We start from the raw sequence: 25221 nt of genomic DNA on the forward strand, positions 1-25221 counted from the left end.
GTATTGTTTGTTTTTCAGGGAATAAAATTCTCTCAGATAATTCTTTTGATTATATAACTAAAGTATTTAATTTTCAAGCACTTTTCTCCTTTTTTATATTCAGTATAAATTCAATCACAAAAAAAAAAGAAAGAAAACCGATGATTCCTTTTTCAAAATTATTTTTATTATACTAATATTAATAATTATCGTTAATTTAATAAATAATATTTGGCATTTTAATACTCAAGATTTCAAATAATATTTTGAAATAATATTTATGCATTTATTTCAAATAAAAGAAAAAAGAATTTTTTTTTTTTTTTTCAAATTAAAATGTCAACAATGAAATATTGTTTATAATTTGCCATATTAATTCGTTTGTTTTTTTCAATACTGTACAAAGCTTTTTTCCCATTTTCACTTTTTTTTCCTGTTATTAGCATATTTTTTCCTCCCTTTTTTTTTTTTTTTTATTATACTCTTTGCTTTTTTGAAATTAAGCAAAAAATTTTTCATCCCTTACTAATTTCAAAGAATTTCTGCAAAATTCATTTTGTGATTAGGAAATGCTTTGTAAACAAATAGAATTCCCAATAGGGATCATCTGAAAGTTACAGTTCACTTTTATAAGTTTTTTCTTTTTTTTTTATTTTTTTTTGTAAATCTATTTAGAAGTAACTTTATGGATTTACTTTACTTAGAGTCATACTACTGCAATCATTGGTCTATCATAAACGAATGGAATGGGTGCAGGAACGTCAAAAATTAATTATAATGATTTCGTGCCATACAAGGACTTAGTAAATGATTTGGTATATGAAATTAATAATTTCGTCCATATCAACAAAAAACGATATAAAATAGATGCATGTTTACAAAGTAATGATGAAATACGTCTTAAATTTACCGAAAATTGCTTCATGCCGATGAAATATGATGACATTTTAATGTCAAAATGCACAAGAAATCGTATGCTTTTACTTATTTCATTTCTTTTTTCTTTTAATTTCATTTTAACAAAAAAGAGAAAATGATGAGAATTACCTTTTTTTTTTTTTTTTAAAGTATCATCATATTAACTTATTTGAAATTGCAACATTTTGAACAATTTGATAAAATATCATTCTATCACTTCATTATAATGTAAGAAGAAAAAATATTATAAATGGTATCAAAGTTGAACTTTTGAATGTATACATAAATGAATGAATGCTTGAGAAGAAATAATGAACAATTGCATTCCACTTGAGTTAATGACACACAATTGTCTAATGTTTTTCGTCTTACTTCATTTCATAAATTCAATTATTATATTATTAGGCTTATCACTTCTATCCTGTTAATTGAGTTGTTTACGAATAAATATTGAATTTTTAACTTAAGATATAAATAAAAAATTTTAACCTTGGAATAATAACAAAATTCTAAATTTTTATTGGTTATAAAAAAAGCTAGAAATAGTGATTAAATTGTAGTAATCTTGTAAAATATCATTTGATCTTATTTAATTTCATAACTTTTTTTTTCAAATGGCAATTCATCAACAAAATTATTTCAGAGATTGTTAATGGGATAAACGAATGGCAGCTTATTTTAATAATTTTTCCTGTCATTAAAAAACGACGTCGTTTTGTTCGAGTTACTTTAACTTTTAGCTGTGAAGATACAGCAAAATATGCTGATAAATTCATTGCCACAAAAATTACAGCAGCAAGAGCACGTATGTAAATTTTTTATCATTTTTAAATTCAGAATGCTAAATATTAATTAGTGGAAAATGGATTATAAAATATTGGTTATAAACGAAAACAGGTAGCTTGTAATAATAATAATAACAGATATATCGTCTACCGCAATGGTAATAATGTTAGAAAAAAAAAAGTAACAGACCAATATTTTTCCTTAGTATAACTTAGCAATAAAAATTTGTAATTTAAAAAATAAATCACGATTTATCAATTTATCAACTTTCAGCACATCTAATCACCTGTGTTATAAGGCCACGTCGCCATATATTGGTTATTGTTAATCCTTTCAGTGGCCAGAAACGTGGATTGAAATTATGGGAAACACATGTTGAACCAATTTTAAAAATTGCCAACATTGATTATGATATTGTTAAAACAAGTTCATTAGTTTCTTTCCATTTTTGTTTACTCTTTTTTTTTTTCTTTTGTCTATAAATTTATCAAAATTATACAGTTTCTTTTTTTTTTTTTTTTTTAATTCGCTGATTGGATCAATCAATTTTTACTAAAGTTTTTTTTTTTTTAATAGCAATTTTTCGACAATTTAATAAACTTTCAAAAATTTCAAGTTCATCGGAAGCATGCAGTTGAAATAGCAAAAAATCTTATACTCGATAATTATGACGCTGTAGCTGCTATTAGTGGTGATGGATTGATACTGGAAGTAATATCAGGTTTGCTAATGCGACAGGATCGTGAACGGGCACTAAAGATGCCATTAGCTCATATACCTGGTGGTACAAGTAATGGACTTGCAGCCAGCATATGTTTCCAGTGCAAGTAAAGCATACTATTTGCACTTTTATTTTCAGTTTTTTTTTTTCTCTAAATGAAAATGTTGAAATTTTTTTCCTTTTTCCTTAATCGCTCATTGCTTTATTTAGCAAACTAAGAAGTGAAATTACCGTTAACAGCTAATTTACAATTTACAGATCATTCCGTTAATGTTATTAATTTTCAGTGAACCATTCTCACCACGTGGAATTTTTTGTACCGAAATGGCCATAATGTTAGCACGGCCACGTTATCTTCCGTTACGTATTAATCATGTGCAGACAGAACATGATGGTAGCAAAGCGATGTTCATGTCGCTTACGTGGGGTCTTATTGCTGATATTGGTTCGTTTCACTTCATTTTTATTCGCTGATTTCAAATTAATTGTTGTGTCCTATGTATCATTTGATATTCTTCTTTTTTTTTTTTTTTTTTTTCCAATGCAAGCTTTAGAATATTTTAAAAAACCGTAAATATCATTTATATGATTATAACGTGAAATATTTCATTTAATAAAAAAAAAAAGTAATTTAGGGCATTAATAGATAAATATGTTAAATACTCTATTAGATATATCGCAGGTTTCATCGATATGAGGCAGAATATTCTATAGTAAAAAATACGATTATAAATTTTTGGTCATACAATTCTTATAATATATGATTCGTTGATTACAACATGTGTCATTAATAAAGTGGGCAGTGATATGTTTGTTTCATTATTGTTAAATTAAAATCAAATTATTCATCAAATTCTTTGTGTATATCCATGTGAAGTTGTTTAATTAGTGTTAGCAAATTGAAGATATCGGAAGTGAACGTTTTCGTTGGGCAGGTATGGCACGACTGCATATGGAAGCCTTTCTGCGAGTAGCAAGTTATTCTTTTAGCATTAAAAAAAAAAAGACGAAAAGATGACAAATCATCGACTTCAATTATTGTTTTTTTTTTATCCTTTAAAGAAAATTTGACACGATCGCTTTCCAGAATTACCGCATGTTGCTCGCTACAAAGGCAGGATTTCATATTTGCCAGTTCTTGGCAATGTTTTGCAATGCCCGGCAAAATTATGGTAGTTTTTTTGTTCTTTGTTTTAGTTGTTTTCTTTTTTTGCTCAAGAAATTTCTTTTTAAAAATCAAAATGAATTTTTCACTGTTTTAAATATGAACTTTGACTCAAACATAAGAGTTTTAATATTTAGCCTTTGTTTAAACTGTTATTATTTGCTAAGTTGGGTTAGCATTTAATATTAAAGCTTTCAATGGGCAGTGAACTTTATTGCTTTATCTAATCATAAAATAATATATGATGAAAAGCTATTATCACAATAATTTATTTTACAAGAAGGAAGACTAAATGATTTCAGGAATGATTTAGAAAACTATACCAAAGGTCATTTTGAATATCGACCCGTTGAGAATTTCATAGATCATGAAGGCAGTGAAGCAGGTGGTAGCATCAGTAATAGCTTCTCGGATATTTTTAGAAGCGATAATCTTATCCAAGTATAACGTTTTATTCCTGATTGTTTGAAACCAATCAGTTCAAATCAACGTGAAAGAAGGGAGTGAAATGTGGGGTGCTGTGTAAATACAAGGATTAAAGATTTTTCTAAAACAATCAAGAAAGAATTTAAAATTTGGTTTGAAATGAAAACATTTCTTAATAACAAATGACAGTTGGAATCAGTCAGTAGTCAAATTCAATTTATTGGTTACAAAGAAATGTTGCTTCTCAGTTATCCGATCTTATTTTTTATTAAAGGTTAAACATTTTGTTGTCCAAATTTAGCATCTCTTTATTTTTATTTTTATTTTTTTTCTTTTGTCAGATTAAACTGAATATAAATAATTCTCTAGAATTTAATAAAAATGAAAAAATCCGTAGATGCCTCCGCTTTGTGAACCGGTTGGATCTGATTGGAATATGCTAGAAGGTTACTTCGTTTACGTTTGTTTGACAAGCCTTTCTCATTTGGGTAAGTTCTTCCTTAACATCTTCAATTTCGTCCATTCCGAAATCTGAAGTTGATATACATTTTCATCATCATTTTTTTTTTTTTTTTTTCGGAATAAATTTTTAGTACATTAGATGTTTACTCATTAGGCATTAAATGATGGATGGATTAATTTATTTTTTAAAAAGTTGTTAAATCGTCTGTTCATTAACTGACAATTTGTCGATAGTCGATAGTCATCCGACAGTCGATATTTGGTCGAAAATACTTAATATGAATTTCAGTTAGTTGAATTAAATGTCATTTTTAGTCATTAACTTATTCAATCATTGATGACGAATAGTTCGTCATTCGAAAAAGTAACAGGGATTGATTGTAACAGGAAACTATCATGCATAAAATCATTAGTATTAAGTGTATTTGAAAATTATATCCGGAAACAAGCAAAATGAATCTTTATTACACTTTATGTTGATATTCATTCGATAAAAGAAAGAGAATGAAAGACGATTATTAAAAGCATTTTTTATTCGTAATTCAGGAAGTGATGTGCCTTATCTTCCATGTGCTCGTTTGGATGATGACTTCCTATATTTAACATATGTCGATTGGAGCAATGTTAAATCACGATTTGATTTTGCCAAAATGATGCTTGGAATAAACGACTGCTCACATTTGACTTATTCTTTTTTGCAGGTTATTTGAATTTGTTTAAATTTCAATTAAAGAAAATGATAAGGACATATGCAAAATATGTACCTTCTTACCATTCTTGTTTAGTACCTTTAATTTTGAAAAAGTTTTACAATGAGGAATTGCAGATAGTTCCAGTCCGAGCTTGTCGTGTAGAGCCATTAGGCAATTCTGGCGGTTACATAGCCATAGATGGCGAACCGATAACTTCTGGTTCAGCATTTCAAGTGATGCCAACCCGACATTGTGCAACAGTTATTGGACGGAACCGACGTTGCTGATTACTATCAGTAACTGATAGGACTTTACCGCCGTCTTTTTTTTTTTTTTTTTTTTTTTTCAATTGGTATTCATTTGACAGCTAACTTTATCACATTATATGTTATATACGATGGCCGTAAAAAATTTAATAAGCTTAATTTACACATATACATACAAAGCAAATTTGAAAATTAAGTCTGAAAATGAAGTCCAGGCGAAAAACTTGATGAATTTGTAGATCAATATTATCAATTATAGGAGATAGTCTTCCACTTAATATTTCCAAAGATTTGAAAATCTGGAAACACTGAAGTGAAATGAAATAAAATTGCAAAAAATGTCACAACTGCTTTGCATAAATTATTTTTAACAATGCAATATATCAGCTTAAATGAAACAATTTAGTATAAAGGATTAAACAATGGTTATTATTATTATTTTATATTATATTATTAACGTCAATACACGTAGTTTGCCATTTCCATCTGAATTACCATTTTTATACATACGATTCTCCAACAACACTTAACAGAAGTGATCAGGTGGCTTCTGTCAAACTCACTTCAACAAATTTCATTCATTTATTTCGACAGAGGATGTCATCCTCGTTCCAGAGTTTTGTCTTATGAGAAGAATTGTGGGATTCGATCATAAATTTGTAAATAATTTAACATATTTAGAAAAGCTTTTAGTTGGAAGAATTTCTCTTTTGTGTATTTGTTAAACGGCAGCGATATTATTTATGCGTAACTGGTCAGTAAATTTCAGTGCTTTTCAGAATTGGCAAGAAATTATTCTCATTGATATGCATTTCATCTATTTCGTCTTCCTCTTCTTCCAATTGAGCAATATTCAAACTACTGTAAGTTCACCTAAAGTTAATAAAATGCAACATAGCGCTGCAATACCAAAAGATTTAATTTTTTTTTTTTTTTTTTTTTGCGTAGTGTGAGACTGATAATTTCATATCATTTGAGGCAGCACAAACGGACCAAACAGAACCCCTGGATTTATCAATATCAAAAGTGAAAGAGGTGGGGAGTAAATCGCAAAGCTTCTCAGTGGAGGGAGTGAGTGATGAAGGAATTAAACCGCTGTTACGGCTCGTTCCAATCGAAACACTGATGGAAGTAGCGGAACTATCAAAGCAAAGAGAATGCCTAAGAAAGAAACGGCTCTGTAATGTATGTCAGAAGGAAGTAGTAAATATGAAAGTACATATGATAACTCATACCGGTGAGAAGCCGTATAGTTGTTCGATATGCAAAAAGAATTTCATCCAGTTCATTGATATGAAAAGGCATAGGGTGACTCATACCGGTGAGAAGCCGTATAGTTGTTCGATATGCAAAAAGAATTTCACTCAGTGCGGTTACATGAAAATACATATGTTAACACATACCGGTGAGAAGCCGCACAGTTGTTCGATATGCAAAAAGAATTTCACTCAGTGCGGTTACATGAAAAGACATATGTTAACACATACCGGTGAGAAGCCGCACAGTTGTTCGATATGCAAAAAGAATTTCACTCAGTTCGGGAATATGAAAGAACATATGATGACTCATACCGGTGAGAAGCCGTACAGTTGTCCGATATGCGGAAAATGTTCCTCACGAAAACAGGATTTGCAGACTCACATGGTAACTCATGACATGAATAGACCTGTCTACCACTGCACTGTATGCAGCAAGAGTTTCACGAATAAAATGAGCTTGAAATCGCACATGCTCAAGCATTAGTGCTTGCACTTTATACTTTAAATAGAAGAAATACACATTACTGTTTCTGTTTTGTTGATTATTTATATTTTTTATCAGTCAATTTTGTGTCACCTATTCTTATATATCAATTATTATCTTTCGCTGTCTTTTTCATTGCATGCCTTTTGGTTTTATATCTATATTGTGTCATATCTTTCCCACTTCTTTGTTTTTAGTTTTGTCAGAATAAATTAATTTCCTGGCGGTACATACATAACAAACAAGTAACCTTGCATGCTATAAAATGAGGAACTTGTAAATAAGTACCACTGTTAAATACTAATGAAGGGAAATTGCTCAAATGTATTCCTCGCTCGATTACTGCATAAGTAACATGGAAGTAAATTTTTGGGAAAGAAAAGAAACTCAACTATAACATTTCAATAAAGTTATATATCTGTAAGGTTATGAAATTATACGAAAAGGTTAATTTATTTCACTTGTCAATTTACATTCGAAATTCTATTTCAATTGTTTTATTTGCATTAAACTTCCACTTAATTAGGATATTTGATAATCTAACCCAACATTCAATTCATATCAATGAATAACAGTATTAGCTAGCTTTTTATTACTTTAAAATGAATAAACTGGGTGAAAAAAGTCCCTTCTTTTTGTTGTATTACATTCAGTGATAACGTCAATATATCTATCAGTAAATCGCAGAGTGTTCTAAACTGATTCTTTTCTTTTGCCTTTGCTATCATTGCTTACCAAATGAAAAATCAATAATGCATAGTTAAGCACTGAGATTTTTTTGTGGGAGTTATTTCATCCAGTTGATGTTAAAACCATTTCACATGCATTAGTTCTCGAATTAAAAATATTTGCTACATTAGTCCCTGAGTAAAATTACTTGTTGCATTAGTTTCCGAAGTAATTTTCTTTTTAACTGTAATCTTCTTTTTGGCGAAAATTTTTGTTTTTTTTGTTTTCTTTTTTTTTTTTTCTGGGAAAAATCAAAAACTATTAATTTTTTTAAAAAAAGTGATTTCTCAAAAATTTCATTCTCTTTTTTTTAAAGTAATTATCAATCAATACTTTTTCTATGATTTCTAAATTTATTTTTTTATGATTTTTAAATTTAGGGAGATTTCAAATTATGCAAATTTCTGAGTGTTAAATATTAATTAGTGGAAAATGGATGATAAAATATTGGTTATAAACAAGAACAGATACTTGTAATAGTAATGTAACAGTAATAAATATATTGTCTACTGAGGCTCATTTCAACAAGATTATATGGTATATATTATTTGAAATAAGACTCAATTGCTAAATACACTGATATTTAATTTTAAATTATTACTGCCACAAATGGCAGAAAGAGTAAGCATGATCTTTTCTTTTCATACAATCAAATAATACACGAAACCATTAATCAATGGATTATTTAATTAATAAATTATAGCAATAAAAAATAAAAGCATGCTCAATTTTTGCTAATAAAAAATTTATTCATTTAATTAAAAAAATGACACTTACTATATTAAACACTATACATATAGTTTTGCTAAGGGAATACTTCTGATTAATATCTCTATTAAATAAAATTTTGTAGTAGCAATTTTTCGACAATTTAACAAACTTTAAAAAGTTTCAAGTTCATGAAAAGCATGCAGTTGAAATAGCAAAAAATTTTACAGTCAATAATTATTACACTGTAGCTGCTACTAGTGATAATAGATTTATACTGGAAGTAATATCAGGTCAGGTTTGCTAATACAACATGATCATGAACGGGCACTAAAGATGCCATCAGCTTGTGTACCACAGCCAGCATATGTTTTCAGTGCAAGTAAGACATACTATTTGCTTTTTTACTTTCAGCATTTCTTTTTAAGTGAAAGTTTCAAAATTTTTTCTTTTTTCTATATCTAATCACCGATTATTTAGTAAACTGTAAAGTAAAATCACAGCTAATTTACAATTTACAGATCATTCCGTTAATGTTATTAATTTTCAGTGAACCATTCTCACCACGCGGAATTTTTTGTACCGAAATGGCCATAATGTTAGCACGGCCACGTTATCTTCCGTTACGTATTAATCATGTGCAGACAGAACATAATGGTAGCAAAACTTTTTTAAGGGGGGAGGGGGTGGGGAGTGAACTTTATTGTTTTATCTGATAATATTGCTAATTAAAGTAATATATCATGAGTCATATAATGTATATTAAAGTCATATAATGTAATATATACATTTCTAAAGGGTTGCTTAATCGTCTGTCTATTGAGTGTAGAACTTTGCGAACCTATCATCATCCAGTCAATACTTGATCGAAAGTACTTAATATGAATTTCAATTAATTGAATTGAATCTTTTTTTGGTCACTAGCTTATTCACTTATTCTAGTTGTGGCTAAGTCTATCTGCGAACAATTCTTTACTCAAATAAATGACGGAAATTGACTTTAATATAACAAATTGTCAACACCTAACTTGCCGAATAAAATCAAATTATAATATGCCTCATTAAAATAGCATTAGACCATAAGATTAAAGATTTTATTAATTGAATATTCTTTAGACAAATATATATCAAAAATCTATTATTTAAGCAATCATTTATCAACACTCATCTTCCAGTTGTAGCTGAACCTATCTGCATTGTTTAGAATTTTATAGCTGTTAACAAGGGATGTGTGCATTATTTAAAATGTTCATCACATCATATGTTGTATACGATGACTGTATGAAAATTGAATAAGCCTAATTTATACACATGCATACAAAGCAAATTTGGAAATTAAGTTTAAAAATGAAGCCGAAACCAAAGATTTGATGAAATCATTTAGTATTTATAAATTAGTATTATCAGTTATAAGAGATTCAGTAATGTAGTTTTCCATTCATGCTAATATTCTCAAAGATTTGAAAATATAAAAAATCGGAACGAAATGATGAAATAAAATTACAAAAAATATCACAACTGCTTTGCATAAATTATCTTCAACAATGCAATATAGCAGCTAAAATAAAATAATTCAATATAAAGGATTAAACAGTGACTATTTTTACATATAATATTATCAAGTCAATTATTACTACTATACATATATTATTATACGTGAATGTGACTTATCAATACACATAGTTTACCACTCCCATATGAATAAGCATTTATACATATGATTCTCTAACAATCCCTTATGGAATCGTGTGACCTGCGTCAAATTCGCTTTTATAAAATTCATCTAGCAAGTTCTACTTCATTTATTTCGGTGGGGAATGATCACTTTTCATAGTTCTGAATTATGAGAAAGAATTTGGGAATCAATGATTACTTTGTAAATAATCTGATATACTTAGAAAAACATTTACTTGGACAAATTTCTCCTTTGTACATTTGTCAAACAGTAACCGTGTTATTTCGTATGAATTTGAAATTTTTGAATATTTGAATGTTTTTCAGAATTGGTAAGAATTATTCTCATTGGCATGCATTTCATCTATTTTTTCTTCCTCTTCTTCCAATTGAGCAATATTCAAACTACTGTAAGTTCACCTAAAGTTAATAAAATGCAACATAGCGCTGCAATACCAAAAGATTTAAATTTTTTTTTTTTTTTTTTTTTGCGTAGTGTGAGACTGATAATTTCATATCATTTGAGGCAGCACAAACGGACCAAACAGAACCCCTGGATTTATCAATATCAAAAGTGAAAGAGGTGGGGAGTAAATCGCAAAGCTTATCAGTGGAGGGAGTGAGTGATGAAGGAATTAAACCGCTGTTACGGCTCGTTCCAATCGAAACACTGATGGAAGTAGTGGAACTATCAAAGCAAAGAGAATGCCTAAGAAAGAAACGGCTCTGTAATGTATGTCAGAAGGAAGTAGTAAATATGAAAGTACATATGATAACTCATACCGGTGAGAAGCCGTATAGTTGTTCGATATGCAAAAAGAATTTCATCCAGTTCATTGATATGAAAAGGCATACGGTGACTCATACCGGTGAGAAGCCGTATAGTTGTTCGATATGCAAAAAGAATTTCACTCAGTTCGGGAATATGAAAGAACATTTGATGACTCATACCGGTGAGAAGCCGTGCAGTTGTCCGATATGCGGGAAAAGTTTTTTAAAAAAGTACAATTTGCAGGCTCACATGGTAACTCATGACATGAATAGACCTGTCTACCACTGCACTGTATGCAGTAAGGGTTTCATGAATAAAAAGAACTTGAAATCGCACATGCTCAATCACTAAAGTTTGTGCTTTACAGTTTACTTAAAGTAATGTATGCATTGCTATTTCTGTTGTTGTTAATTATTTATATTTTCCATCAGTCTTTTTTGTGTCATTATTTATTAATTAGTATTTCTCGCTGTTATTATTGTTATTGGTTCATGTAAGTTATTCTCATATCTCTCCCACTTTATTGTTTTGTTAAAATAAATAAATTTCCTGGTGGTACATACATAACAAATAATTAACCTTGCATGCTATACACGAAGAACTTGCAAATAGGTATTACTGTTGTTAAATACTAATCAATCGAACTTGTTCAGACGTATTCCTCACTCGATCATTGCAAAGATTTTTTAGGTTCAAAATTATTCAAAGTTTTCAGCTAGTAAAATTTTTGACTTTAAAATCGTCCTTGAATCCGCTTATTGAAACCCAAGAAATATGCCACAACAAAATGTTCTTCCAGTAAAATTCTAAATTTTTCTAAAACGAGGTTGTCGATTATTGAAAGATAAATTTTAAATCAGAAAGTACATATCTAGCTAACTTGACTAATATTAATTATGTCGTCAATAATTCCTTACAATTTTTTAACGATTTTGCATCAACTTTTTTTTTTAATTTGTTAATAAAATCTTATGAGCAATATTTTTTCATTTATTTCATTTATAGTTTTAGGCATATTTCACAAAATTTCTAATCAATGAAATCTTGCCAGTTTTCCTCCCCCTCAATTCCAAATCTTTCCCTGATTCAAAAATCACAACTGCATTATCGGATAAAATAAAGCAATCAAAAAAATTTTAACACTTATCCGGTTATCATTCCGGAGTGTCAATTACTTTTCGTAATATCGCTCATCAGGGCCATCAAGGCCGTCTTTTACTATTGCGCGGCTTTTTCATCTTCAAATTATTCACACATAGTGCCCTCTCTACTTTCTCCTCTTGGCTTTATTGGCTCTTCTGTTACGTACCCGGTTAGGTTAGGCGTTGTCGTAGCAATGTTTACGTTAGCAGTTATCGTGTATTATAGGATGGGATTGTTTAAAGTTCATATTTTGCTAGCAACTGTCCCATCTTACTGATTATTTGGTAGCTATGATACCTCGAGACTTTCCTGTTGTCGAATTTAGATCTATGTTATGTGAAGGATATGATATGTTCGATAATATGAACACATGATTCTAATGTAGCCTATAATGTGTTATAGTGCTTGTTATCGATTACTCACCATGATGTTTTCGAAATTTGCCTGATATCAAATTGGAGAAAAGTATGTTATTTAATCACTGCTAGTATATTTGATATTAACAAATAGATGATTCGCTAATGCAAGCTATTTAGATTTACCGTTATTGGTAACCAATCAAAGGTTATCGTTTGATATTGTTTGTAGGACTAATAATCTAATAAAATTACATGTTGCACGTTATTATTAGTAGTACAACTTAACTAAGTCTTATAAAACAATCATACGTACATTAAACAGTTATGCCAGAATTTTATCGAGACATATATATATATATATATATATATATATACTTAAGTCATAAATGGGACTGTAACTGAAATAAAGAAAAATACAGAACATATTACGAATGTATACTGCGAATGTTGCGAATATTACGAATGTAAGGGAGCAAATATAAGTCATAGTAATAGTTATGGAAGTTATGGATTTTGGTAAAGTATTGGAGTTTTTGAAGCGGCTTCAAGAAATGGTCAAATTGTGATCGACGATGAGGTTTTATTCACTAAACTTGTAATTGTGAAAAATTAAGAAACCAAAAAAGAAGAGGATATTGTTCTAAAAATATCAAACTCAAGTTAATTTCACGGAGGATTTCATTTCATCATGTAGAAATAATATCTTAAAAGATTGAAAAGAAAAAGTTTTGTGGTTTAATAAGTAGTAATGAATATCAGTAATTATTAAAAAAAGAAGTGGAAATGATAAATTAAAACCACTTTTTAAACGACTGATTTCAATATAGAAGATTGAACGATGAAGGATTAAAATGCTGAATGAAAAATTGTGTGCTGGAAACTGTGATTGGTTGTCACTATCCCCTCAAATGGATGTTCAAATTGTGTATATTACAATTATATAATTGTTTATAAACTATGTCGCGAAACATATTTCTTACTGTCCTCGATGGAGATCACTATTTGAATGTTAAGGAATTGCTATTTACATGATCGGTGTGATCGCCCAAGCTAAATATCAAAATAACGGGTGTTATTGGTTAAAAGGACTTATGAAAGTATAGAGGAGATGGCTTAAATGCTTTATTAGCTATAGAATATTATTCCGTGAAGTTTTGGTTTAGCAACTTCGACTCTTAATCTCTGCTTTTAGCAACAGTTTAATTTAACTTATCTCTGTAGATCTATTTTATTGAGTAGTACTTACTATTAACGTAGCTTCTACTTTACTGCCTAATTTCATGGTGATTAATGAACAATATTGCTTGCACGTGTAATTTATTTTTCCATTATCAATCAATAGTTGAAAGAAAGTATTGAGAATCCAACAGCAAGTTTGCTTCAAATATATAATTGTAAAAAAAAAATGTCCTTTCTGAGATTCTTTCTATTTGTGAGTTGGATTAAACTACTACCTTAGCAATAAGCACTCATTTTTGTAAAACATTCGATCAATATAGGTTTAATGGAGCTGGATTCAAATAAATTTCTCCAAACATCCAAACATATGGGCAACAAGTAATATGTGCACTGGGCCGGCTGACCTCACAGTGTGATGCATCCGAGGATACGGAGGTTATGGGTGTTTGTGGTTGGCTTTGTCTGTTTCATTTTCGTGGATTGGGTGCCGTGATATGGATTTCAAAGGGTTTCGGGGAGATGTGCACGGCAATTTGCTATACACAAGCATGCTAAATTTGTTTAAAAAAAAATTTCGATGAGTTGTAATGCTGGATGCGGCGGTGTTTCATTATAGTGTTCATATATAATTGGTTAGGAATTAGCTGCAATTCACTACAAATTCTTATTACAATGAGGGCAAATCATAATCAGTGATCGAAGGAAGCAGCCTAACTTACTTGTCCATAACACATAAAAATCCTGGTTAAGCATTTCGATTCATTAATTGAAACTTTTTAATCGGGTGTTCTACTGTACTACCTTCATCTTCAGATTACTCCTATTTTATCCCATATTTCTATGTTACGATTCTATACTTGGTTATTTGCGATTTTAACAACAAAATAATCCAATTTCCTACGCATTCGACTCAACACGCGTAAGTTTTCCTTTTCTCATGTATATCAAACTTATTCACTAAGTCAAACATAATCTTTTCACACTGTAATAAAGATTTAAATATTTGAAGCACTGGAAGAGTTTTTCTATGAATTCATTTAATTTTCTGGTAAATAACCAACTAATTCCACTAACCTTTCGGTTAATTAGGCGGAAAAGTTTAGATTAATATAAAAATTGTAATTGATTTTAAAGAAATTTCATTTGATTAAAACAAGTTTATATTCATAATGACCATGATTGTTAAAACTTTTTTGCTTCTAGTGCGATATTTATTACAAAATTTAAATCCCTTGAAATTTATTTCTCGTTTAAATCCAATCACTCATAGTAAGATTTCATTCGATCCGAAAACGAGTAAGAAGTTTTATAAAATGAACGTAAAAAAATATAAAATTACAATGCTACTTGATCATTCTCTGCTTTCAGATTTTATTAGAATCTCATTTCAGATTACTTTTAGAGTTTCAGATAAGAACTTCCTCAATTGCTAACAGGTTCTCGAAGAAGTTGTTCTGCTGACATTTATGTCTCTTTACATGTGGATGGTCAATAATTTTCGTTTTCTTAAATTGCATATCAAGATATAAGACCATGATTGTTAACTTTCCGGTTAATTAGATAGAAAATTAAAATTGTCGTGAGAGAAAAGACTCCATATTTGATGCTATCGGCTATTATGATAAACTTTGAATTCACTGTCAGGTAGAGTAATGAACAGGCATATGTGTCTGTTATAGGGAATTTTTTAAAGCTTACTTTCAGTAAACTAAACTATCATTTTCTTTACAGTATTCTTTTCTGAAAACTATTCTTTGAATTATGAAGTGTTTTTATTTCTTGAATCCCTTTTTTATAATTATGAACAGAGAAGTAATCTGGAATTTATTATTATTACTGAAAAAAATGAATTATTGAAAACTTTCGAGAGTATTGGAAAAGTATACGGGTCGTTTATAACTGGACTGTTTTTGCAAACTTGTATTTAAAAAATTCCCTAAAAAATGAATGGTAGCTTGGTTAGTAAAATATATGAATAGACAAGTTGGAGATTTTCTTCATTTTCCTAGTTGTATTTGTATAATTTCTATTTTCTTCAATATATGAAGTTTTGAAAAAATTTTCGAACATGTTTGTCAGATTAAACGGTACTACTTGCGTTGCGTTTTGTATTGCCACTGCTCATTTTTTTTGAAAATCTAAGAAGTCACTACTTTATCCATTGTTTAATTCAGGTGAAAATGTTGAGACGTGGTCAGAATAGCACTATGAATGAAAATATTCCTGCAAAACCATCCGGAAGATCGACATCCGCAAATGGCGGAATGGAAATATCGCAGAAGAAACTAAGTGAAAACTCACTACAGGTTGTTAAAATTTTTGATAAATAGCAGACGGTAATGGCTTATTATTAACAGACCAAAAAAAGAAAAGAGATTCACAAAATTTTTGTCGTTTGTCATGTAGTTGGTCTCGCCATGTATTTTTATTATTTTTTACGTTAATGTAAAATGTATTCACTACAATAGAGGTTGAAAGGTTACGAATACTACTTAATTTCATATCTTTTCTCGTTATACTTTTTAAATAAAGGGTACTTGTATAAATTAAATCTTGATCCTCGAAATGTGGTAGAAAACAAAGTTACTGAAGATCTTTAACTGAAAGATTTCCGGAACCCTGTTCCCGCCTTTCACGTTATTCTGATTTTATTTCAGAATGTTTTAGCTGTACCACAAATTCTCAAATATATAAAACCAGAAAGTTAATATGAATCCAATCTATTTTATCCATTGCGGAGTTGTTTCTGACAAATTTCTATTTGCTTAAGATCCTAGCTTTTTAACTTCTAAGAATTTATAACCAATTTTTTCATATCACCTGAGCAGTCGGAAGGAACTAAGTTCTAATGTTACTGTGGTATCAAATTCTCATATAATAGAATAATAGACCCATGCCGTCACTAATCATTAAAGCAAAAAAGTGAAACAAATTCATCCCTTGTCTTTAAAGCGATAATCAAAAAAATTATCGATTATCGCTTTGTCATTTTTGCTGATATGCTAATTGAAACAGATCATTATATCTGTCTTGCATAAAATCACCGATATTTGTATTAAGATTATAAAAAATGAAAAAAACATTCGATGCCTAGTCAAATATTAAATATATTATTGAGAAATAATAGAAATTAGATAATTCAAGTATCTTTAGCGGTTTAAAAATATGGCAAGCGGGATTTTGGGGAAAAATTTGAACGATCAGAAAGAAGGAGCACAAATACGAAGAGCTGCATTAGCAGATATGAAAAACGTTGTAACAAATGAAGACAATAAGAAAATCAGCAAAGATGAAAGTGAAAGCAAATTTTCGTTGCTTTCTAGTAAATTGCGGCGATCATCTTCCGCATCACCAAAACGTGTACGAACGAAAGCATTGGAGAAAAAGCAACCTAAATGTGGCATCACCTTAGGCAAGGTAGAATATTGCTTAAACATTGAAAATACGTTATAAATTAATCCGAATCGTTTAAAGTCCTTTTCTGTTTTCTTTTTTTCCTCTGCTCAAAGTAAATCTTTTCTTTACCATCAAAGAATTCTTTAATACGTTATGCGTAGCTAATTCTTTATATAACTGTTTTTAGGGTTTGACAGAGCTCGGACCACTCATAACGAATGCAGGTATGAATCTGCGTAGTCGACATGTTTTAAGATCTGATGCATTTCCATCTAGTCAGCATTTAAAGCTAAAGCCAACTTCTAACGAAATAGCTGTGCAAACTGCTCCTGCCCAACCGGAAGCAATAAAGAAATTGTTAAAACCGTTACCATTTTGTAATGGAAAACGTAGTTCTGATGACACATACAATAACGAAGTGGTATACTGCGAACAGTATGCAGCTGATAATTGGGATTATTTATTTTATATCGAGAATAAAGGAGTGGTGCCGTCGAATTTCTTGCACGGATCGAGGGTTTGTTCATTGTAAAATATAGTGAAGTTACATTATGATTGAATTTCTGTCATAAAATTTTCGTTTTAAGATGTTATATGGACATTTGTTCTTAGTAAATATAGTAACCATTCAAGTTTATACTTGTTTCTAATTACCATAAGCCGGATATTAGGAACTAAAGTCGCAATAGATACTGTAGATTAAGTAATAAATTTTAAGTAGAATTTATGGGTCGTAATAAATTTAATGCTTTTTTCATGATGCATCTTTTATACAAATGCTTTTTTTATTTTTCTCGTTATTCTTAAATTTTTAGATCACACCCAGAAATCGAATGATTGCAATAGACTGGATTACTCGCATGCAAATTACTTTCAAGCTGTTACCAGAGACACAGTTAACAACGGTTAATCTCTTCGACCGTTGTTTAATGGCACGACGCTTTACACTTGAAAAGGTTTCACAAAACTTTATTTGCTAAAAACAAGAAATAAAACTGAAGATGGTAGTGAAGAATCATGAAGAAGCAAGATAAAGGGATTTAAGGCGAAATTCGCAAAAACTAAACTATTCCAAGAAATGTGGAGACAAATATAAGTAGGTGCTGGAGGAATTATTTTAAAATTTTATTTAGTTGATTATCTTTAATTATTTGGTGTATTAAGAAGTAGTGATCTGTGTGCTCATTCATCGTTTATCTGTGTTATTGTCTTTCCTGTTTAATTATTTGAACTTTGAATGCTTTCAGAGAGAAATTCAACTAATTTCTCTGGGCTGTGCTGTTGTAGCAGCCAAATATGAAGAAATTTATCCACCTGAAATATCTGAATATCTTAGCTCTTGTGACAATACAAAGCAGGAGATCGTGCGGGCGGAAATTAATGTAAGATATTTGTATCTTTAATGATTTTTTTTCTTAGTAATTAATTCATTTAAGGCGAAAGTTTTCAAGAAGATCTCAAAATACCAAATTGTTGCAGCTTTTTTTCATATGCTCTGATTAATTGAGTTTATGATTTTACGAAGATCAAATCATATATTTACTTCTTTAAAATCTTTTGTCTAACATTTATGTGTCTAATGTGTTTGATGTTTCTTGATTTTACCGCTATATTTATCTGTTTTCGAGTTTTCTGAAACACACATTTCTTGAAAAAGAGGGACAGAGCATATTGTAAGCTATTTCATTTTTTAAGTGACAAGTCATTAAGATATTAAATTATTTCAACACAATCTTATCTTTTCGCGATGGTGGGATTGCGTGGATTTAGAATCGTTCAGATTTACGGTTATTTTTCTATTCCTATTGCAATTTTCTTTTTTTTTTTTTTTTTCGTAATTTTTGTTTCAGGTGTTACATCTCTTGAATTTTGATCTGAAATATCCTCGTGCCATTCAATTTATCCGTCGTCTTACGGAACATTACGATCTTAGCGTTCATACATTGGCTAAAGTTATTAGTGAAATAGCATCATACGACTATAATACATGCTGTATGAAACCGTCGGTTATTGCAGCTATTTCAGTATTCATTGCAGCTGCACTGGAAGGAGTTGAATTTCCAGATAAGTTACATCGTTTAGCAAGGTATATAGATCGATTGATGCGGTACTCTTATGTAATTTTCGGACTCTTTTTTGGAAAGAATTAAGAAGCATATCAGTTCTTTAAAATCACTTCGACATTTTCCCCATTGATTTCTTATGGGAATTGATTATTTCTTCTTGTTGTGACGCTCGATTCTTCTGTTATCAATTCACGAAAAGGTTCATGTGAAATTAACAGCAAAGGGAAAAAGCATATGTAATTTCAGAGTATCGAAGGCAGAAGCCGAACGACTAGCACCTATTTTTGCATCAGCCATACTAGAATTGATTAGAAATGAAAAAAGTTATGGTGCTATCTATAGGCGAATGTGCACTCAAAGAAGAATGGTTTTCACCAATGAAAATATTGCTTATTTGACTTCACTTGTGACCATAAGTCGCTGATTTCGAAATTTCAAAATATCATCGTAATTATTCTTTTTTTGCCACCATTTGGTTGAATTCGTTATGAAAAATAGCAACTGCTCTTGTTTTTAGCATATAAATAAATTACTTATACTTTAAATCATTTTCAACTTACAAATTAAATTCTTACTCTAACATATAAATAGACTACTCCTTATCGCTCAATTACTTTTACTTTAATATATAAGTAAATTATTTCTGCTCTACATTTTTCCTTGAATTATGTAAGAACTTACAGTTTATTTCTTCCTCTACTGTGTTTCTTCTCACTAAGAGCCATGCATTTCAAGTCTTTACTGCCAACAATTTGCATAATAGTTTCAAGTGAGAAAATTTAAATTTCAGAATTTGCTATCGTCTTGCTTTCATTTTTCTGTTCATTGTATGGATTGAAATACTTCAGTGTTTTTGCAAAATGTTTGATTTACAATTAATTTTTGTATATTTCAATGATCGTCTAACAACATGATTACTTCATAATTACATGGATTATATGCTTGATTGAGAATAACAGCATATTATGGATGAAAATGTTCATTTTTCTTTATACTGTGTGTTACTAATGTTTCATATTTCCACATTAACATTCGCTATCACTTCTTGTTGACAATTCCGTTCATGCTTGTTTTTGTGGTTAACCAATATTTTGCTATTTTTACACAAATTAAGATTCAAAATGAAATTTTCAAACAAAAAAATTTTTGTATTCGAGAGTTTACTTAAAAATATTAGAAAATTTCCGAAAATGTATACATCATTAAGCAGTTCATCCTCTCATTTGTTTTTTTTTTTTTTCTTTTTTGAAAATTTAAATAAGCATTCGTCTATTTAGAGAATGATAACATTTCAGTTCTGAAATAATCGAAATATGATGATTTGAAAATTTTTTTTTCTTCGTTTTTGCATAAAACTGTGAGTCAAGATGGTAGCTGCTTTATGTTTTTCTATCGGTTGATATATAAGAATCGGCTTCATCTGTTTTGTAATGTTTAAGAATCGTCATTATAAATGAAGAAATGTTCTCTTGTTTTTTTTCTTTTGCACTTGCAATTTGTATTTTTTGATTTCGATGCATGTTTTTAGACTTCTATCTTATTAGCCATTGAAATCGTCAAGCAATAAACATTTTCCTACCATGATTGTATGTGATCGTTTTTCATCAGACATATAATGGTTTTAACTTTAAAAGAAAAACGTTTATGCATTATGTATTGTTGTTACATGTATATTATATTGTGAAAATAAAATAAATGGGTGAATTCAAGGTCAGTAATCGAAGATATTTGAATTGTTCATAGTTCAGCAATGTATGTAACATTTTTACAAGATTATGATATAAGCTTAAAATTAAGTAATTTTCAAATTTGAACTTCATTTGGGAATATGATTTTGCATCTCCTAGATCAGGTATAGGTGAGGCTCTCCGATGTTAAGATTTGCTTTCGAATTGTTCAGTTTAGCTATGTTTTTGGTTTTTGGGTCGGAAATATCATAGAACTATCTTAATGTGCGCGCATTGGAGGATGATCACTTTTCATTAATCATCGTTCTTCCTTCCATTACCAAAATATCTCATCAGCAATTTTCAAATTGTTCGTATTTTCCTTGCAAATGTTTCTGAAGCTTCTTTAATTTTTTTAATTCTTTGTAGGAGAAATTATTATGCCGGATCAAGAAGATTTAGGGATACGTCGATGGCTTGGGAAGATTTTACGACTCGAATTAACGGATGGACGTATAATTGAAGGGAAATTTGTGTGCACTGATAACGCACCAAATATAATTCTTAGTGGTTGTAAGGTGATTAAGAAATTTTTTATCCTAAATGATTGATAGATTTCATGGGATAATATCGGGGTAGTGTAATGTGGTTGTTTAGTTGGGATGAAATTTGAATTACGGTATTTGTGTGATCATAAATTCCGTCTACTATTAGTTTACTTCCAGGAACAATGGAAAGATGAATTGGAATCCCGAATGGTTGGCCTTGTTATGGCAAATGGAAAGCATATACGAACAATACATCTAGTACATACTACAGCGGAGAAGGGATAAATTATTTATATCTGCCGTAAGAAACTGATTTCAGCAAAAACACTAATTATTTGTTTTGAACTATCTGCTTGAACAAATTATTTTTGGTGACCTTAAAACATACGACAGTCTTTGGAGAAAAAATGGCTTTAAAAAATACCTTTTAAATGAAAGAGATGAACTATTAAAAGGTTTGAAGGCAACATAGTACTGCAGTGAAGCTTTATATAAAGGTTCGAGTTTTTAAAAATCCTATCAATTAATTATATTACTATACAAACAAAACAGTAACACTGTTGTAGAACTATTATGAGATCCAACAATAATTATCATAATAAGCAAGTCACTTTTTGGCACCTTCAAAACGTGATTTCCTTTTAGCTTCAGTTCCTTTAGCAGACGCAGTTCCACTCATTGTTTTCTTCTCAACAGTAGCATTGAACTTCTCCATCGCTTCTTTTTGCAGTACTGCTGAAGAGAAAAGGCTTTATTTGGTTCGTATCACAAATTATTACATTGTAGGATTGATTCATTGGAATCAAAAGTTTCCTCTTATGCTCCAACCTTATGGAAAGAAAATTAACTGGAAAAAGAATAACATAGTACTTACAAATCTGGTCATAGAAGCAGTCCTTTGTGAAACCGTGTGGATCAAAAACTGATGGTGCGAAATTTGAACCCAGTTCGTCCACCTCGAATTTTTCAATCAATTTTTCGTACATTGATGGGTTTTTGAAATCGCGCCTTTTTTGTATTAATGCATTCAAATCAGCTCCTTGTGCTTTTTTTTCAAAAAATCCTCGAAATCTTGCCTGCAACATAAGCGTTATCTTTTTTGTTGAAATTTGACCTTCATTTCAATGAAAACTCCAAGAATAAATTTTGTACCTCAAGTTCAGCAGAGCATTTTGTGACTGGCGATGGTGGTAATCGTATTTCCACAGGATCATCATGAATCTGCGGACTATCATTTCCTTCCGCTGATTTTGGTGTCAAACTATCAAGATTCTGGTCGATATGTTGCCTTTCCTATAAAATGCATAGAAAAGATTTACCAGAACTCATAAATAAACTATCTATAGCAATTCCATCTAATAAACGACATCTCCATTGGTTTCTAGTTCACGAATTGTTGATTCCAAGTTATCCTTCCCTTCCATTTTCCCATTTGATTCTGGACCAATACTATTTCATGGGATTCTCCGCACATTCGTCTCCGTCTACTTCTTCCTTTTCTTGCCACTAAACATAGCAGATTATACCATAGATTTGAGTGAGCATACTTACAAGTTCTCGTAAACCTTCTTCGACTGCACTATCTACAGCAATTTCATCCGGTGAACGACTGTCCTCATGACCAGGTGGTGGTTTTGGTTCTCGATTTGTTGATTCCGAACTTCCTTTCTCTTCTGTTTGTTTGCTTGCAACTGCTTTTCGGTCAGCTTAAAAGGATATTACAGTGAAGAAAAAAGTATTATGGCAAAGTTTCCAACCGGAGGATCCTGTCCAAACTGCATATTAACCATTTTCTGAATTATAACGATATAATTTTAGAAAACTAATGAGAGCATAAGTGAAAACTATGTTTGTCGTTTGGATATTAGATTAAATCGCATGTCTTTTTAATTAATAAAACAACATTAAGTCTAAATAAGTGGTGAATACATGTACAGAAATGCACAAGCATCAACTATAATCAAGTACCTCTTCTTTTTAACAAGATTTTTGCTAGAAAAAAATAAATGTGTAAACCTTTAGCGAACTGATCCTCCTCATCTTCCTGTTCACCATATGAAACCAGCGAAGTCTGACTTTGTGTAATGTAAAGTGCGCTTTTCGAAGTAAGTGGTCGATTTCGATTCTGTGATGGTGATACTGCTGCGCCAGAATTATTTTGCACTAAATGTTCTGGAGATGATATCAGTGCTTTCTTAAATGGAGGTGGATGTAATGAACTAACGCTTCCAATCATTCTACTTTCTGATTCGACACTCGAGTCGGCGTTCGATGACGAGCTTCCATTTGCTGCATCATCTAAATCGGAAACAATTATTATTGATCGAATTACGAAGGGGAAAAAGTATTAAAATTAGAGAAGTAAATCGACAGCAAAATCATACATAAATTAATTTTCACCAAGCGTCATATTTTAGGGATAGTATTTTCTAACTATTTAAAGGCATATCTATAGTGGGATTTGTTAATAATCAAAGTAAATCATATATATATTTACTGACTTCAGTTCAGTTTAAACTCCCACTTCCGTGTCCTGTAACCTTACCTGTCCAGTATTCCGAATCTCGTCGTCCCTCTTTTCGCTGAATCTCCTTATTTATTTCATTTGATGTTTGTTCTGAAACTTCGAAATCATTTAGCTCGGAAAAGCACCCAACACGCAGAACAAGAGAATAATTATTCGGGTAAGTATTACTAATTTTTATCCCCTGCAAAACTTCATCAAAAGTCGACATAATTGAAAAGTTGACAAAATAGAGTGGCATTATCACATCCTGTTTTTCACTTGTTTGCTCCCTCGCACCCACGAAATATCTTATATTCTTCCTTCATAAACAATGGATAAAAGATGGATAAAAGATTTTTTTTTTTTTGGATAAAAGATTTGTAAAACATAAGAAAAGTATAGGGCTTTTTTCGATTACATATAAGTAAAACTTCGAAAATTTTCTTGCTTTTACTCTGTAGTTGTAAATGCTTATAAATTCCGTTTGAAAAATCTTCCTTATCATCTAGAAAGGATACCAAAATGACAAACACACTAAAAAAAAAAAAAAAAAAAAAATTAAAAATAATCATACTTTACTAAAAGATTGGCTCGGAACAGGAAGGAAAATGAAGTAGGAAGAAAACAATTTATTGAATAATAAATCTAGCAACTTAAAAAACATCATTTTAAATCTAGTGATTAAAACATGCAAAAAACTAAGTTCCGAAATTTCTAAAGCTATCACCTCTATCGCTATTATTCAGGCTCTGTTCCTCCTCGGAATTTTTTCTAAATGGTGACTCATCATCACTGTAGTATTCCGCTAAGTGATTCATAATAGCTGCAACAAAATGTCACATTATTTATTTACGTTGGATGATAACAATTAAACGTATCATACTTATTACGCAACATTTTTCCCACAACTGTCAAAGGCAGTGAGAGCCAGCTAGTAAAAAGACACAAAGCTAACAAAGACCAATTTCAAAAATGCAAATACTATCACTACTAATAATATTTTACAATATAACCACTCAACATTTTTTCTAACATTAAAAAAGGATGAAAAATGACTGCATCACTATAATTACGAACACCTTCCTTTTTCCTCTTTTCTAGATTCAACTTTTTTTTCCTTTCGAAATAAATATGCAAAACCATCACTGTACCCTGCTGTAGAAAACTAAACCAATTTATACAATAAATTTTGACAAATACCCATTACCAAATACAAATCAGTAGCAATACGAGTTTCCTTCCGTGATTCAATTGAAACATAATTACCAACTTTTTTTCATTAAAATATTTTAATATGCTAAAACTTCCATCTAAAT

General features: G+C 30.2%; 4 protein-coding genes across 4 annotated transcripts; 3 read left to right on the plus strand and 1 right to left on the minus strand.

The window, feature by feature from the left end:
- Positions 1 to 1657: 1657 nt before the first annotated feature.
- On the plus strand, positions 1658 to 7158 carry Bma-sphk-1 (Zinc finger, C2H2 type family protein; the record flags this gene model as incomplete). Its single annotated transcript, XM_043082562.1, has 11 exons — positions 1658 to 1706; positions 1957 to 2109; positions 2300 to 2510; positions 2692 to 2849; positions 3310 to 3381; positions 3492 to 3576; positions 3872 to 4010; positions 4393 to 4483; positions 5004 to 5158; positions 5284 to 5409; positions 6394 to 7158. 11 exons carry the CDS (start codon positions 1658 to 1660, stop codon positions 7156 to 7158), a joined length of 2004 nt encoding a protein of 667 aa, XP_042938496.1.
- An 8744-nt stretch (positions 7159 to 15902) lies between these two features.
- Bma-cye-1 (Cyclin, N-terminal domain containing protein) lies at positions 15903 to 19608 on the plus strand (the record flags this gene model as incomplete). Its single annotated transcript, XM_001896949.2, has 7 exons — positions 15903 to 16028; positions 16876 to 17139; positions 17306 to 17635; positions 17934 to 18074; positions 18366 to 18500; positions 18969 to 19204; positions 19431 to 19608. The coding sequence occupies 7 exons, from the start codon at positions 15903 to 15905 to the stop codon at positions 19606 to 19608; spliced, it is 1410 nt and encodes a 469-aa protein (XP_001896984.2).
- Positions 19609 to 21291: 1683 nt separating this feature from the next.
- Bm10276 (small nuclear ribonucleoprotein, putative) lies at positions 21292 to 21684 on the plus strand (the record flags this gene model as incomplete). Its single annotated transcript, XM_001896948.2, has 2 exons — positions 21292 to 21429; positions 21577 to 21684. 2 exons carry the CDS (start codon positions 21292 to 21294, stop codon positions 21682 to 21684), a joined length of 246 nt encoding a protein of 81 aa, XP_001896983.1.
- Positions 21685 to 22006: 322 nt separating this feature from the next.
- Bm7001 (Transcriptional regulator protein HCNGP, putative) lies at positions 22007 to 24723 on the minus strand (the record flags this gene model as incomplete). The annotated part of the gene is made up of 7 exons (XM_001896947.2): positions 22007 to 22134; positions 22274 to 22475; positions 22552 to 22692; positions 22951 to 23105; positions 23416 to 23697; positions 23945 to 24016; positions 24633 to 24723. The coding sequence occupies 7 exons, from the start codon at positions 24721 to 24723 to the stop codon at positions 22007 to 22009; spliced, it is 1071 nt and encodes a 356-aa protein (XP_001896982.1).
- Positions 24724 to 25221: the final 498 nt, after the last annotated feature.

The sequence above is a fragment of the Brugia malayi genome, assembly GCF_000002995.4.
Source record: "Brugia malayi strain FR3 genome assembly, contig: Bm_v4_Chr4_scaffold_001, whole genome shotgun sequence".
NCBI classification, from domain to species: domain Eukaryota; kingdom Metazoa; phylum Nematoda; class Chromadorea; order Rhabditida; family Onchocercidae; genus Brugia; species Brugia malayi.